The 18,767-nt window shown below is 35.9% G+C and overlaps 1 protein-coding gene across 1 annotated transcript; it reads right to left on the minus strand.

Moving 5' to 3' along the window:
* Positions 1-1,181: 1,181 nt before the first annotated feature.
* Positions 1,182-18,171, minus strand: nt5c1aa (5'-nucleotidase, cytosolic IAa). Its single transcript, XM_053612911.1, has 7 exons — positions 17,320-18,171; positions 14,130-14,174; positions 10,718-10,885; positions 9,966-10,095; positions 4,515-4,637; positions 3,004-3,188; positions 1,182-2,159 (listed from the first exon to the last, which is right to left on the minus strand). Exons 1-7 carry the CDS (start codon positions 17,467-17,469, stop codon positions 1,803-1,805), a joined length of 1,158 nt encoding a protein of 385 aa, XP_053468886.1. The 5' UTR covers positions 17,470-18,171; the 3' UTR covers positions 1,182-1,802.
* Positions 18,172-18,767: the final 596 nt, after the last annotated feature.

The raw sequence follows: 18,767 nt of genomic DNA on the forward strand, positions 1-18,767 counted from the left end.
GAACGCCCTAGCCAGAAGAGGGTAGTGCATGTAAATGGTGTTGACTCCTGGTATAACTATTTTTTTTTTTTTAACTACAGTATTTTGTATAGCTGTAGATGTAGACTGTAGTCTTGTAAAAAAAAAAAAAAAAAAAAAAGTTTCAACATGTATACTTACTCTTACTCATACTTTTTAGTTGATACAAAAATTGCCCCCATTCTAATACTGGTATAAATTGAATGTTCTCTAAGAGCAAATCTGAGTCACAGCCAATACAACTTGATAGTCTTTTTAAACATTGGATTTTGTCTAGAGCAGATTTGATTGACTCGTGTTGTTTTAGCTGATGAACCAATTTTATAAGCAAACAAATTGCCATTATTGTTTCTAGAACATGTAATACGTGTTAATAGCTGTTATTTATTACTGCCGTCACTGTGGCAAAAAATCAGCTCACATCCAGTCTTTAGAGATATTATGGCTTAATTTTTTTTTTTATAGGCATGGTCCTGCAATAGTTCACTCCATATTTGGCATATTTACCATTAAGGCCAGAAGCCTTGTTTACAGAAGTATGTACATGAGTGCGTGAGTACATGAGTACTCATGTACATGAGTACATGGGCATGTACAGGACAGACCAAATAGCATCATATAATAAACAAACATATAAAGTTAAAGTACACATAAAATATACAGGTTTCCCTTTTTCTCTGTACATCAATATAGTTTCCACCTTTAGTTTATAGCGCACACAAATTTTTATATTTGAGGAATAACACATAACAGTGTGTGCTGTTATAGGGTGGTGTGATGCAGCCTGACTCCACAGCAATTTGCCAATGCTAAAGTTTTTTTTATTTGTTAATAAATGAAACATCGTATGTTTTATCCATTTATAGTAACATTTTGCGTTGTGGAACATCCGGGGAAGCAAGTCAGTTCCTGTTGCCTCTTGCATTGTAGCAGCGATAAACAATTCTTCCCTCATCAGCCTGACTTTCTTTCTGTCTCGTGAAGTTAATAAGACAAAGAATGCATCAGGTGTTACCAAGAAACTGTAAAGCCCTGCATTTTGAAGACTTTCCAGTGTCGGAAAAGTTCTGCCACTTGAGACTCTTCCATAAATGTTAAAGAAATTTCGGCTCACAGAAAACTTTTTTTTTTAAATGACATCAACCTTTACACATTTTTTTTTAAATCCACGTACGTGGAGCATCTGCCATATACGTCATTTCGTAAGTTGTTTCTAAAGAAACAATATTATGTTAGAATGAGTGCATTAATATAAACCTGATTTATATTGTATCCAAAACTACTGTCTGAGTTATAGAGAATATGTGGCATAAATTCTATATAATATATACTACACTATATATAATATATAGTCTGCCTTAGGTTTAATATAACAACATTCTGTATTGACTTTTTACTATAATAGCTTATCATGGTAGAAAACTATCATAGGATACAGTATATCACAATTACCATCATAATACTATCCAAAATATAAAAGGGCACCAAAATTGATAGTAGAGATTTTTCATTTCAGTGAATGAATATTCACCAGATTGCACCGTGTTATTTTCAAATCAATGAATAAAACAAAGATGATAGAGTGACAAATTCAAGGACTAGTCTCTTTTTTCTTCAACTGTGTCTTCATTGTGTGAATGGTCACATACATAAGTCAACCAATCAGCTCAATAATTTATGTAAAATAATGTTGGTGAAAAAAAAGTAAATATCTTGCTGCTGGTTCACTGAGTCATTGAGTCATGCAGGAAGCTCAGTACAATGTCTAATGTCCATTCCCAACCCTACTTGTCAGAGTTTGCAGTCTTTTTGTGAGGGTACTTCTGTGCTATCCCGTACGGTACATGTGCAGCAATTGTGCCCATCTCTGCAGCACCTTCAATATGGAACATCTGATCATCAAAGTAGATGTGGGGTCGTATCTTCTCCAGCATGGGGCCTTTGGGAGCTCCAGCTAAAAACAGAGCTTCATCTGTTTCCAGTCCCCAGGCACGGAGAGTCTTTAAAGCACGGATGCCTGAGCTGGCCGCACTGCGAGCGGTCACCAGATAGGTGCGAATGGGGCAGTCTAACCTGTGGCCTTTAGCATAGAACTTCTTCTGGAGCTTTCCGAGGGCCTCGAGGAAACCTTTAAGTGGACCCTATAAGTCATGCAGAGAAGAAATAAATATAATACTCAAGTTTGAATTTACTTTAAAGTCAGTTAGCAACTTGTTGGGCATGTATACCATATCATATTATATACAATATACAATTATTGCTAATTTTTCTAGGTAAATTTACCATATAGGTCACTTTGTAGCTACACTATTACAGAATGTAGTCCATCTGTTACTATGCACATCAATAGGAAGGGACCACCACTACTGAGTAGATATTATCTGGATGGTGGATCATTTTCAGAACAACTCTGATACTGACATGGTAGTAGGTGCTGTGCTTGTATAAGGCTGGAGTTTTTAAACACTGTACACACTTACCGGCCACTTAATTACACAGAATTACCATATTGGTGCACTGAAAAGACTAAAGTTCACCTTTTTCCATGTGCAGTGTGTGTTAATCGTCATCTAGCCCTTTGTCTGTGTCAGTATTCATCAATGTCAGTAGATATAACACTGCTGTACTTCATACACACACTATTATGTTGCCCTGAATGATCCAGTGTCACCTTCATGATGAGCGACAGTCAGTAATTGCATTTACCTGATAAAATGGCCAACTACTATAAATACAAAGTAGCTGCACAGTAGGCTGGCAAGTGAGGTCCTAGTTTACTAGGATCCCAAGTAACAAGCCTTAATTTGCATGTGCAAAGGGATAAACTGCAAGCTCAATAAAGTGTGCTGTTAGTTTGTATATGTGTAAATCCAGACTAACTGCTTGAGATTATGTCACATGCAAATTTGAGGGTGTAAACATTATATAAATGTGATTTTTGCACGTTTATATATATGAAGAATACAGTTGAGTTGAATTGATTACACGATCTAGTAGCATGTTCTCATTTTCTTTCTCATGCTCAAAGAACTTGTCCAGGCCATGAGCTTTGAATATTTGTTCAGACTCGTCCGAGAAGAGAACAGCATCACCATCAAATGCCACTCTCAGCTGTGTCTCCGAAACATCTATCTGCTTCTCGACCATAAACATGGTGGCCGCTGCAATGCCTGAGAGGAAAACAAACCGAGACAGAGAAAATATTGCTGGCTGCAAGTCAATATGGAGTGCAAACCTCTAGGATCTATGACACTTAAAAGCCTTTAATGAAAGGCACCCATTAGAGAACTGCATAACAAATAGGTCACTGGATTGTCACATATACAGTAACACTCAGCACTTAGTAGTACAGGCTAACATTTATCTTCTTAATTTAACATTATTTCATATGAAATATTTTTTATGTCTGATTCTAAATTTAAGGCATATATAATATAGACCTTCACTTTAATTCCATTTACTGAAGTGAATAGGACATGCATAGGGTTTCCCCAGAAATCTAACTGTTTATGCACATAAACAAAGCACTTTTTTTTACTCTCATATTACATTAGCAAAGCCTGTGGGCTAACCTTGACCAGCTAGCTATGTGGAGCTTCATTTCAAAAATCATTGACAGGTTACCTCTCCAATTACAATCTAAATATACCACTGCAACTTATTTACTCTGCCTATGTATCATACTGTCCCTAACTGCAGTGTTCAACCTCTACTAGGGATAATCTTTTCTAAAAGAAATAACATTTTTTAAAAAGCTACAAGAAAGTAAATTCATTTTACACTCCTAGAAAATTTAGAAGCCATAACGGTTCTTTGGTTGTCCCTCTGGGGAAACTTTTCAAGGTTATATGTAGAATTCTATCAGAAAGTGTTACAAGCTAAACATACTTAATTGTATGACCCTTTAAATCCTTAAAGAAACCTTGAAGAACTACTTTTACGTAGTGTTGAGTACTTTGAGTATAATTTACATCCAGACTAAAAAAAAAATCGTTGGTGTAATACCAATGCTATCTGTAACAAGCCACTTTTACCAGACATTACAGTTTAGTGAACAGTTATGTGACTCTTTGCTTGACAACGGTAATATTCCCAACTTCCTAATTCTTTACACTGTTGACTCTTCCATTTTGTGACTGGTCCTTGTTGTGTTCAGGATCCACCCTGGTGCCAATGACAAACTCTGGAAACTCTAAGTAGACTTAGCAAACAACACTCTGGGTCTTTTGTTCGTGTCTTAATCCTGATCATTTCCTGATTTTAACCTGTTTTGAAATTATAAACAAGGATATGCCTGTATTAATTCTTCCCACTGCATCAAATAAAAGTACTCTATACTTGCCTCCTGCTGTTCATTAAGATCATTTATTGTAATGTCTCTGTATATATATAGCTAACGTGAATCTAATCATTCTAAATCTAAAATTTTTTGGATATATTGAACTATGAAGCCAATGCATATTCTTGGATTCTTTGGTCCAGTTTGTCCTTCTCACCTTCAGCCAGTGCCTCCTGCACCTTTTTTGGGTCAGCTGACAGGTACAGGTTTGTGTGCCATGCTTTCAGGTAGCCAATCGGACTACTGCCGCCTGTCATGCAGAACCGCTCAATGAACAGATCTAGGGGGGGAAATGGATAAAAGCATATGCTGCATTCATTCTGTACACTGACAGAGGAAAGTTAGTTCACTGTTTGATATGATTAGCTGAGATCACTAGCTGCACTGTTCCGTTCGTAACTAGATCATAAACTAATCTAGGTTGCTGGGTTAAGAGTTATTGCATACATTGTTACATTGTTATTGATTAAGCATTGTCTTAAGCCAAATGGAACGCACTTATATCTGAGCTCCCATTGGATGAATAGACGCTAAGCCATTCTTCTGTCTCTGTATGTCAAATGAACACAGAAGAGAGGCTGTGAACACAATGTTATACTGAGGGTTTCCTAATACTCCTTCATAACAATCAGGAATGGGTTTGTTCAATCTGACTTGTTCAATCTGAGTGAGCAAAGGTAGTGCAGTTCATTTGTGAATTCATTTGATTTCATACATATGAAGTTGTAAGAAAAGGCTATGATCACTAACCCCATCCTTAACCCTAATCTTAAACCTTGTATCTTTACAAATGTCTAGAGTCATTCAAATTGTTACAAATTTGTAAGTGTAAGAGCACAGAAAGTGTGAAACCTTCTTCTTTTAGTTACTGAAACCCACAAACTAACGAAATAATTTGTTTAAATACATTTCAAAGGTAAATTTAATTTCTGTTTAATATCCTGCAAAGAAAAATAACCCAATTGCTGTGGAGTGTCTTTTAGATCAAAACATAAAGCATATATTTGTGGTGAGATTATTGTATTACATTTAATGAGTAATTGATACTTGTGGGAAGCTTTCCTCTTTAGCTAATGGTACATGGTGTCCAAGCGCACATGAGGAGAAGTCATCAGCAGGTATTACTGACAAGTGAAGTGGTTTATGTTCCAAATTAGATTTAAAAACACGGGTGTATAGAATCAAATACGTCATTGCGTAAGGCAGGTCTGATTGCCTACAGAGTGAGCATGACAGCTACAAAGAAATTAGACTTAAATATATACCGTTTCACTTTTATTGACTTTTATTTATAAAGTGAGAAACACATAAAAAAAACTTTTAAGAAGATGAATGATTAGTGACAGAACTCTTAAAATTTAAAATAAATTAGATCAGATATCATGGATTTGAGAGGGTGAAAATGTAGAACCTTTCTACGAAGTTTCAATAGTCATGAATGTTTATAAACCATTAATGTTTGTGTCTGTATGTGTTTTTGTAGTTATTTTGGAATTTTTGGAATTAAGTGCTTCCATATTATATTACAAAAATAAAGTTTAAATCTTATAATAGTGTCTTAAATCTTATCATGGGGAATAATTTCATATATTCACTCGGTGCTGATATTTTAAATGTTTAAGATGTTTTAATACATATTACGATTGTTTTTAGAATTATGCACAAGCCATTATTAGTTATAAATGTTGTACAGAACATTATGGTGTTATGTTGAATAGTGATACTTGCATTAGAACATAATTATAAGCTATCGAGTAATACTTTCTAGCACATTATTAGAGTTTTATAGGGCATTGAGTTTATAAAATGATTACAAGAAATCATTACTAACTTAAAAAAAAATTTTATAAGCATGTTCATAATTATTTATGAATAGGGGGCTTTATTGAAAGTGCTACTCAGACTGTCTCAGCAGCTGAGTGATTTATTTTGAGTGAGGGCTACAGGAAGAAGCTTGAAGCACGCATTTCCCCATGAGATAAACAGTAGAGCGTGGGAGTCTTTCCAACATTCTCCTTGATGTTTCAGTTAAAATATTCATTCAATAAATTCACGCAGCTCATCTGTAGATTCATTCTGGTTTGCTGACTTAACAGCAACAGAACCATCTGATGTTTTTTTCTTGTAATATACAAGGAAATCATTTTGTTCTTGTTTACTGGGTGGCATTTTATTTTATGAGTTTGCTTCAAATACCTTTTGGCTTCAAATAGACTTTATTAACCCTGGTATAAAATCTAAAACACGTGAAAATAATACAAAACACATATAAAACATGGGGGACGTCGATAAGTGTGTCCGTATTTATTGGTTTTGTTAAAAACGAGGTCGGGACAGCATGCTGCTTGTTGGCATTGTGAATTAGCCACCGGGACGATCAGAAGCCTTCCAGCTCTGTCACAGTGGGAACTGGAGCAGGACGTGGCTGGCTTCTGACACAAAGACTAGAAGTTTCACTATTTCTCTGTGGGAAGATGTGATTGGCCAGCTGCTAAAGTTTAACCTCTAGTAAATGAGTCCAGAAAAACAGCAGGAACTGTTGAGCCTTGATCCAGACATCCTCATCTCAGACCTACATGTTTGCTCCAGTGCACATTTGATGTAACTGATTAATATCCTTGACATGAATTCATATCCGGTTCATGTTTACATTCTATGCTTAATAAATAGTCACAGGTTTGCAAAATATTGTCCCAAGGACAAAATGAAGAAGCCAGTCAACAGCTGGAATCATTGAATCAAACAATAAATCAACCATTCATTCATTCATTCATTCATTCATTCATTTATTAGTAACTACTTTATCCTGGTCATGGTGAACCCAGAGGCTATCTGGGAACACCGAGCATGTGGGTGGATATACCCTGGGTGGAACGCCAGTCCATCACAGGCCACACACATTCACACCCATGAGAAATTTAGGTCTGCCAGTCCACCTGCAAATATGGTGTTTTTTGGGAAGTGGGGGGAAATCAGAGAACTCAGAAAAAACCCAGAAGGACATGGAAAGACAACGTAAAACTCCACACACACACACACACACACACACACACACACACACACACACACACACAGCTTCCTGAGCTCTGGATTGATCCAGGAATTCTGTGAGGACCGCTACCCCGTGCCCCATTATGCCATCATGCAAGTTAGACTTTATTGGTTGAAAGGGCATTTTTTGCCAGATACACCCACATGTCATTTTTACCTTCAGTGAATTCATTTTTTGCATATAATCAGCTGTAATCATTGTAAACAAAAAAAATCAAGGTTCATTTGAAAATTTTCCGTTCACTAACATTGATTTGCCCCTTACAGTATATGGACAGAAGCCTAAATATCAAATGTCAAATATCAAAATTATAATGATATCTTTTTTATAGTGACTGGTATAAATATAATTTAGCCTGTCCTTGATTTACTAAAATTCTAGATGAAGAACACTAATTTGTGTGTATAATCTGACTAATTATGAGCACAGAATAATCTAGTAAATGTATTTTCCTGCAAAAGTAAGGTGAGGAAACAACATGTAATATGGTTTTGCATGGGCTCCTGTGTGGTGCAGCAGTAAAAGGTTCACCCTATTGTCTGGAGATATCAAGCCCAAATCCTGAAAAGTGTGAATTTGCTATTATTTTATTATAATTATTTTACAGTTTCCTCATCAAACACCATGGTTTCTGTGATTCACTGTCTTGCCGCTATGCCTTCATTTCATTTACATTTGACAGTAAATATAAGCAGAAAAACTTGTAGGGAATTCAGATTTATTATATATGTAACAAAGCATTATTTTAAAACGTCCATGGTTTCTGGTGCTTCCAGATTTCACTTGAAATCATACTGAGACATTTCTCATGAACAATTTTTATATGCAACTACCACATGCTACTACCACTAACGTGCGCTGAAATGCATGTGTGCGTGAATGTCTCTGCTAAGCTCTTTCCTGGTTCTCAAGCTGGTTCTCAGCACAGGGTGCACTGAGTACTTTGAGTCCTGCTGTTAAACAATTTATTTATGCAGGACACAAAGGGTCGTTCCCACTTCACCACATCCTAATCAGTGTATCTGAGACTAAGCTAAGGTCGGCAGAGATGACGCAGCTGGGAGGTCTGGGAGCTTCGTTGTGTTTTGCTAACAAACATGAAAAGCATCCAGAAGTGCTGTGTACAAATTTCAGGGAATATGTGAACGAGTTCATTATTTCAATCAGTGATTCCTGTCCTTCACATGAGCAGATTATAAGCACATATGATATATTTCACACTTTGTGGGTAAAGTGATGTTTAGATGTAGTTGAGTGGGTTTTCATCTTTGAAGATGGTGCTAAGCAGCTGCAGTTGAAATAATATTGAAGTTTGCACAAGTCATAGGCAGTAAATAGCATAGAGGTGGACTGAACTGAGACACGTGAAAACCTGAATCACTTCCATCAACTTTACAATTGAGGAATTAAATGTGACAAGGCATGCTGTTATAGGAAAATAATGATGTGATGTGGGTCGATGTGAATCGAAGTCACTGTTACCACTCCAAAGTGATTATTTTCCAATAACAGCACATCACAACGTGTTTAATTCCTCTTATAACCACAGCAATTTGCCAATCATTTAAATATTTAATGAACAAGTTGCATATTTATCTGTTACATGTAATATTGTGGACCATCTGTGACACAGGTTAGTCCCTGATAGCACTTAGGTTGTAACAGCTGTAAACAATCACGCCCTCAAAAGTTCAAAAGACAAATAAATATATATATGTGTGTGTGTGGTAAATGGTCTGCACTTATATAGTGCTTTCTTAACCGTAGCGGTTCCGAAGCACTTTACACTGGTTCTCATTCACCCATTCACACACACACACTCACACACCAATGGTAGCAGAGCTGCCATGCAAGGCGCTAACTTGCCATCGGGAGCAACTTGGGGTTCAGCGTCTTGCCCAAGGACACTTCGGCATGTGGAGTCACGTGGGCCGGGAATCGAACCGCCAACCCTATGATTAATGGACAACCAGCTCTACCACCTGAACCACAGTGGCCACAATCACAGATTGTCATGTTACTTCAAAGCCCACTTTCCAGAGGTTACAAAGCGCAGACACTAGAGGCTCCATCAAATGTCTCCTTACTAGAACCTTTACCATATCAACGATTATATGTTTTTCTTGGCTAAATAACAACACGATTTTAATTAGCCCTAGATTATACAGATCATCTATCATACAAGTCCCAGTGAACGAGCTGTTACTATAGAAACAATAATGTATTAGAAAAAGCTCAGTAATATACTGTAAAGCTTTGATTTATATTACACCCAGCACAACTGTCAGAGATGCTATTATAGAAAATTAATCAATACTTTCTGACCAACTGGATTTGAGAACTCAACGTTGTGACACCAATCAATATACTATGTTTATACAATAATTTACAGTATTGTATATATGTTGAGCCCAACACTGAGGTTCGAATTGTCACGTTCTGCCAAGTTATATACCATTTTGTTGTAGTTTTGTAATAGTTATTCTAATGATGTTATATAGGTTTTTGGTGATGAATTAACTAATTGAGGTCAAAGGTAGATGAAAGGACACTCACTGTGGTGGTTGATGGTGTTAATTAGTCTTACTCCTACATGGGCATGATTGTAGGTCACCAGCACAATGTCAAAAAGCTCCTCACTGTCAGGGTACAGCTCTCGCAATTGTGCATTAACTGCCTCCAGGGCCTGAAAAAAAACACACAGGTTGAGGTCCTATTGGTCAGTAGAGCCTTAGCACACAATTTTGTAATGAGGAAACATGTACGATTGACCACTTAATATCCTTGCTTATTATTCAGTTATTCATTACTCATTTTAATCATTACTACTAGAAACTACTACATTATTCAGTATATACAGTGAAACTAATATGAAAAAGTGTGCACTTAGGAGAATGAGTGTTCAGGTTAAAAAGGGGTCCTCATAATATCATAACTCATGATGCACTGATGGCTTTTTTTTAACACTAATAAAACACTTTTTATCATACTGCCCTTTTTTTTTTTTTACATCTTAATTTAAGCAACGGGACTTTGTATTTTTGATATGGCAAATTTCTTCAGGTCTCAGCCAATCCGAGTTCATGATCTTGGCCCATATAGAAATAAAATATTTTTCTAAATTTAAATGGGATGAATTGTAATGTACATGAAATGCAGTCTATAAAATTTTTAAGGAAAGTAAACAATCGATTAACAAATAAAAAACAGTCTTGTTAGGAATAGATTGCACAGGAATAGTTCATATAGAGTAATTGGGTTTTAATTGGGTCTTTACACTGCAGAGTGTAGTTGTCTTTGTCTGTTACCTTAACAAATGGAAATGCTGGTCCGGGGGTTAAAGGTTCGTTCTCATGTTCCACCTGGTACTTGAGGTATTCCTCCACTCCTTTCTCTTCAAACACCTTCTGCTCTTTCTCTGTGCGGAACATCACTCGAGAGGACACGGCTATCGTTACTGCATTCTCTGGATTTGGCTGAAAGGGAATGGAGTGTGCAATATCCTTTTACATTTAAGCCAATCAACAGCATATGCACTTGTAGTAATCATGTTAAATCTATAATCTTAAAGAGTTTTTTTTTTCCCTCTGGGCAAACCCTTAAGCGTTCTATTTATAAACCTACAACATCAGAGAATGTTGATAGTAGAAAAAGTAGAGAAAAAGAGGCAAAGTACAGAGAAACCTAAGAACCCTATCCACAGAACCACTGACAATCCTTTTGTTTAGAATGAATATATGGGTTTATCATATTTTAGACATGCAAAATGAGTGGTGGTGGTGGTAAAGTTTCTTAATTTAAATGGTCTTAAACTCTTCCAGGCACTCCAGTAAGATTAAATTGGAAGTTTAGGATAGAGCCACTCAACAAGATGGTTTAAAATTTGGCTGTTTAAAATACACTGTATAACGACATCAGCTGCCAACGTTCCAAACGTTCAAATGATCAGGTGATGAGCAAATCATAAGTCTGAGAATTTGGATTGAGTGCTCATGTTGGTATCAAGTGTATGGCGCTCATTTCCAATGATACCAGTAAATTTTCCTTGTAAATACCCATAAATCTTGTGCTGATGACTGGAGCTTGGTGGTGTAAATAATGACACTAGCACATAATGTTCACAAGCACACATGCGCTGAGTCACATCACAGCAGACTGCTGATTGTTCAGCGTGCCATGTGGACTAGAAACAGAAGGTTGGCTAGTTAACTTAGCAAAGGGATTTGGCAATGTAACTCTCATAACATCCAGAATCTGTGTGTTACCAGAGATATGAAATGTGAACAGGACAGACCACATAACATGAGAGCATATGTGACAGGGTGAAAAACTGCAGCCCTTCCCCCAGGAATACGTCTGAGAAACAGGAGACCGGTGTGGCATTTGTTATGCAGTATCCTGAATCACTCACACTGGGGAGAACTACTGGGTTCATAGCAGGGTCAAGAGACTGTTAGATTAATAATGGCATATCACTTTAGTTCAAGGGGTTGCAGATATTGTGGCCATAATGTCTTAGATCAGCTTTGGGTGGCATTAGCTATAGGCATGATAGTACCATGCAGCACATTCCCTAAGGAGTGGCATTTAAAATCTCAGCTTGAATGTGCTGACCTAAAAGAACATCAGACTCTTTTACTTTAAAAGAACATCAGACTCTGTAAGACAAGCACATGATAATATAGCTGACGGAAGCGCAGACACAGAGGATGATTTTATTAAAATAGAATTAGCCCAGTCAAGGAAATCACCATCTATTCCTTTCACACGTAATATGTCATTTTTATGAAGCAAAAAAAAAAAAAAAAAAAAAAGCCCATCATACAGTAGTTGAATGCTTTAGTTGTTCTTTGAAAGAATAAAAATGTCTCTCTTTTAACACAGACAGTGACAATATACCGATATATTCTTTAGCCTGGAGGACATTTTCATTCTTTATTTTCATTCCTGCATTATGTAAGGAATAAAACATATCACAATGCACTCTTAAAAATAAAGGTTCCAGTTAGAACCAAAAAGGGTTTTATCAGCCTGATGCCATACGAGAACCCTTTTAAGTTGCACAAAGAACCTTTTACTATATTTACTGGTGCTTTAATGGACCCAAATGGTTCTTCACATAAGTTCTCTAAAAAACCCTTAGTTAGTGCTTTAAGGAACCAAAGTAAGGTTCTTAAGAGTGATGCCCGGAGAACCTTTTCTAGTCCCACAAAGAACCTTCACTTTAACCTGTTAAGGGAGGTTACCTTAAAGAATCAACACACTGCTCTGAAGAACCTTCAATGAAACATAAAGAACTTCTTTAATCTCCAAAGAACCATACAGCTCAACTCAAGAACCCTATAACATGAAAAATCATTCTTGACAAGAAGAAGGTTCTTTGCAGAACCTATGGTCCTGTAAAGAACCATTAAATAACCTATATGAGTTTTTGCTGTTATGTAAAAATAATCAACACTGCAAAGTAGAAGTGTTTTATTCTTTTTATACCACAACACTTCTCCAACACTATTTATATATATATATATATATATATATATATATATATATATATATATATTATAGAACAATGCAGCTGTGCCCTCACCAGCCTCTCTATGTTATCTAATGAAATAAATAATACTAAACATGCAGCTTGCCAATTTACTGAGAAAACACAAAGCTCCCTGTCCTAAAGATGTTCCTGTGTACCTCTGACTGTTACAAAACGTTAACACTGGTAACTCCTTTCAAAAATGCTAAATAAACATTTGTAAGAACATTTTACCATAACAAACAATTACACATCTTTTTTTTAATCAATTTATGTAGTGTGTATGCCTTACATGTCTCTGTAAATTAGCCATTATTAGAGGAATGATAATATATTAGAATGAACACAGTAATATTAACCTGGGATTTCGCTTTGCAGCTGGAACTACTGTCATTAACGGTCATTAACTGTGCACTACGGCATAACTATAATGAACTTTTTTCAATACTCTATAAGTATGACCAAGATATTTTATAGTTTAGATTTTTTTTTTATGATGTCTATTATTATTTTTAGGAGCTGAACAGCACCCAAGATAATGCTGCTTCTTTGGCAGTGAATAAAAAGAGCAGTGACAGTTCTGACCTATACTGGCCTCTTGTATCAGATTTTAAATGTCTTGCATGTATACTTGCGTTTTGAAGCCATGTGTTTCCAGTTTCTTGTGTCCTGTGTATCCTTGTATTGCTGTTGTTTGCCTGACTACTGCCTGTTTCATGTTCTCTGATCATGGATTTGCCCATGAGAACACTGTTTGTTCTGATGATGATTCTTGGATTAAATCCAATAAAAGCACTCTGAGCTTACAATGCTGCTTCCTCAGCATCACATATTTATAACACAAAGCTTATATTTCAATTGATAGTCTATATTAATAGCAAATAGGATGTGCCAATGTAAATATCCCAGAGGCAAATGATAACTTTTCTAAAGTGGTTTAGATTCACTACCAAGGACACTGATATCCATGGAAGATCTTTTTTTCTCTCTCTCTCGCTCTCATCCTCAGCAAAAGACTAGACTGGACAAAAGCACAATTTTCAAACAAATCTGTTCCAATTTGTCTCATAAAGCATGTTTATTGTTTGTATGATTCACCAAAAGACCTACCATGCATGTAGTGCAAAGTTAATGAAAGAATAAAGACATGGCCTTAATAATGTTTGGTCCAATTAGAGTATACTTACAAAGAATACGCCTCCCTCCACCTTCCTTGCTCGTCTCACTGGTCCCTTTATAAAAACACATTTCATATCAGTCTTTAAGAAATAAGTGTAATAAATAATAACAACATTAAGTGTAATAAATTATTTCCCCCACATTTTAGAATAATCAACCAATTTCTTGAGGAATCCCCCTGGAATGCTTTTTAAACAGTATTAAAGGAGTATCCCACCTATGCTGGACTCTTATCGGCTGCTTTTCGGAATATTTCGCTCCAAGTCATTCATTTAAAAAAAATGTGTTTTGGAAATAAAATGTTAGTTTTCTAATGAAAGAAATTAATATCTTGGCACAATGATATTTTTGTCTACAACACCGATTTCAAACATTTAATCATACACCTTCAGATCAAAAGGTTTTTAAGATCATTGATCATTGGAGAAACATTTCAGTCAAGTGTCTCCAAATTTTTGACTGGTAGTGTATTTGTTTAGGGAGTTTGTAATATGATCACACTAAACAGAGACACAGAGAACGGGTTTAGGAACCATGTTAACAATAAAATCACAGACTGAGAGGTAGACACTGTTGCCTTTCAATTCAGTTAACCATTCAATGGAACAATCTTTAACTGAGGAAAAATGTATTCAGTGGAGTGTAATAATATGCTAATACTGGATCTATAAAACGCACCAACACAGATTTAAGCAACATTTGGGGTGATATGCTATGTTATATACAACAGTTAGCATATCTGTCAAATGGAAAGTCAGCATTGAGGCACAGAGGGTTAACTGACTTGCAGACATGCCATGTTGATGTTATAGTGAAAGAACAGAACAGTCCTGTGGTGACATTTTATATTGGTCTAGTGTTGTGGCTCTGTTGTGTGATGATATTCATAGTGCAAATGCTTTGCCCTTTTACACACAGGCAGTAGTTACATCTATAGATACCAGGACTCCAGGATGTGTTGATAGACCATGGGGTTTTTATTTATATGTGTATCAAATATGGAAAATTACATCAAAGGTTCCTTAAGTATGTAAGTAATTGCCTGTGTAAGGTAGAATGGAATGTTTCTAGTGCATTATGTCCAATACACTTTGCTTCTTCTGCCTTATTGGGCATAAATACATCAAAAGTAATACTTTTTTGTCTTTTCAATAAATAATCCAGATTTTTGACACAGTGAAAGATTCACTTCTATAGTATATGCAATAATAACTTTAAAGAATATCCTTCATAGAAAGAATTAACAAATGGACAAACCTAATTAAAACTCAGTCTAAACTTTTGTCATCCAATGAAGACACTACATCAATCCAAGTCAAAATATATTGAGGGAAAGGATTTAAAATCAACATTAAACTGATCTTCATTTTGTAAAATCTGAAGTGAATGTCACTAATATAAGTCACTAATATAGAGCTCCTTCATTATCAAGTTATTCACAGAACACACATCACACAGCACATTACGTGTGTCACGTTAAGAAACGTAAAAATCGCATGCTTAACTCTAACAACTACATCGCTTGATGAAAGAGTAAAGCCATTAACAGTTAACCCAGAGAAGAATGAAACCATGGCTGTGTAGCAGAGATGAGAACAGCGCAGATTGTGCAGGATGGCCAACCAACAGTTTACTTCATAAAGCTTTGAGGCACATGCTCCACATGCAGGCGAGTGCAAAAGTTTGCATCCCCATGGTTTATGTTTTTAAGTAAAGAAAATGTTTGTCCGTTTTACAAATGAGCTAAAAAAAATTATAAAATTACGAAAACTATAATAAAACATAACTGTATTCTAAGAACAAGACAACAATCCAAAACATAAGTCACACATATTATATATAACATCTGGCATTGGGTTATGTCAGAAAATCTAGTCTTTTATTCATTAATAGTTAGATTCAACAGTGTGGAATGTCCTTGAAGCTAATTAATTCCTGTTATCCCTTATATTATAGCAGCTATAAACTGTCATTCACTCAGCAGCCTTTCCCTTTTCCTCTCTGTTTAAGGTAATAAAACAAAAACTGCAGTTTCTCAGATAACTGAGAAACTGTAAAGTAGAAACTCATTTATCCTGAAGAAATTTGCCATGGCAGAAAATGCAGACAAACAGCTTTACCATTGACTGTTACAAAGCTCTGACACTGGAGACTCCTTCCATAACTGTTAAATAAATGTCTCTTTCCAATAACATGTTTTGTTTTTTTGTTTTTTGTTAAATAACAGCACATTTTTAAATCCACTTATTATTAGGCTTTGGTAATGTGGAACGTGCTGTTATTGAAAATTAATCAACATCTTTGGACCAAACAGAAAGAGCTGATTCAACGACTAATAGATGGGTTACAGTGGACTCACTGATAAATTGTTCATGGCAAAAGATGGGCTACAGTCAGTAAATTTATATTTATAAGGAACTAATAAAATGTATAATCAGAGTAGACATAAAGTACCTAATAAGGTGGACTTCTGCGTTTATACAGAATGCATTATATCACTATACATTATTTACTTAGAACACATGTACATCAAGCCAAACTATCCTACAATCCTTCCTTTGTCAGCATTTTCACGGTTTTATCATGTTCATATTTGCATAGTGATATCGATACCCTTACGGTAGCATTAGTGTGCTTGATATCAGGAATAGCCCATATGACGTGACCCGCACCTGCTGCAGCTCAGATGGAATTATCCCTCCACTTTTAGCTCCACTACTTAGCAGCCCTCTCTCAGTCACTCTCTCTCTCTATCTTTCTCTTTCATGCCCTCCCCATCTGTAAAGGTGTCTGTCTTTCCCATCAATCTATTATCATGTTTGACACAAACTGAGTTAAGTAACCACATGACAAAAACACAAAAGCCTAAACTGTCTGCTGCCTGTTTAGCATCCAGCACATAAATCGATCCCCATCATGCATGGACATTTAAGGCAGTACATTCACTTGCATTAGAAGTATCAAACTCTCTAACATTGACTGGAGATTGAAGTGCTAATCCACTAACTATTGGTACTAAGAGAGAGATAAAAATAGACTGAGGGGAAGGGAGAGGTGACCTGTGAAACACGTGTGCAATGTAAACATTTCACATGAATATAGAATGCTTATGTGAGAAGCAAAACGGTGATTAATAAAGTTCACTGTGGAGATGAAGGGATGTTAGTTGAGAGATAAAAAAAAGAGGCACAGACTTACAGTATTGGGCTTTTTAGTAGAACAAACACTATCACAAAAGTCCTCGTTGTCACCCCAGGAGGCTTTGCTGTCACCATTTGAGCCTGATGAAGGGCTGAGGGACACAGGTTCCTGGTCCTTCATGACCTGCACAGGGTCAAGACTCATCATTCTCAACTGCACTCATTAAACACTGCTCCAAGGTAGCCTTTCTCACACAACACTGTTCTTCTGATTCACACTCATAAACACAGCCTCTGTGTCTGGCTCCAGCATAGTATTATTAGTAGTTTAAAGTGCAGCTGCTTCTGCTAGCTGGTTGTGTTTTGTATCTTCTCTTGTCTGATGCAGTGTCTGCAACGTGCTACTTGTGCGTCATGTTGATTTCCACCCCCTCCCTCCCTCTCGCTCTCACACACACTCGTCCATCCCTCTCCTTCTATAGAGATCCACTTACATTCTATCTCTGTCTGCTACTGTCTCCATCTGCACAGGGCAACACTCATGGTACAGTACAGGATTAATTCATAAATAAACAAACAGATAATTAAATAATGAATTAATTCATACTGACTAAATTACTGTGCTGAAATGATTTATATTTAGCATTTAACCAATTTATTACATTAAATGTGGTACATTCTGAAATTATTTTTACTATTCAATATCTGTTTATACCATTATATTCCATCTTGCAGACAACAAATCAATGAACCAGTTAATTAATTAACAGTTAACCTATTTATTCATCCAAAGAGACAACACTTTAAACCTTCTGTGATTACCTCAGGCAACAGTGGCTAAGAAAACTCCTTCAGACAACATAAGGAAGAAACCTTAACAAGAATTAGAAAACTAACATTTTATTTACAATTTAAAAAAAAAAAAAAAAAAAAAAACCAGATGACTTGGAGCGAAATATTCAGAAAAGCAGCCAATAAGTGCCCAGCGTAGGTGGGAACTCCTTTAATACTGTTTAAAAAGCATCTCAGGGGAATTCCCCAAGTAATCTTTGAGAAAATACCAATAATACATTTCTGGAAATTCTAGGCAAAAAGGGTGTCGACTTTGAAGATGTTATTTTGATTTATTTTTAATTTTTATTTTTATTTTTATCAAAACATAATTCCCATAACTCGATTTGTGTTACTCCATAGTTTTGATGACCCTAGCCCTAATCCTAAAAAGTATACATATGTATGTATGTATATATATATATATATGTGTGTGTGTGTGTGTGTGTATACATACACACAAACATATACAGACAGACAGACAGATAGATAAATAGATAGATAGATAGATAGATAGATAGATAGATTTTTTAATAATGTATTGAATTACAAAGTGAGCGATAAACACTATTAGCAACAGCAAACCACACTAAGAGCGTATATAGCAAATAGCAGTGTTTTCTTTTATGTTGCTTTATTAAATGTTAAACTGTTTAACAGAATCAATATATGGGA

The sequence above is a fragment of the Ictalurus furcatus genome, chromosome 24 (genome assembly GCF_023375685.1).
Source record: "Ictalurus furcatus strain D&B chromosome 24, Billie_1.0, whole genome shotgun sequence".
NCBI classification, from domain to species: Eukaryota; Metazoa; Chordata; class Actinopteri; order Siluriformes; family Ictaluridae; genus Ictalurus; species Ictalurus furcatus.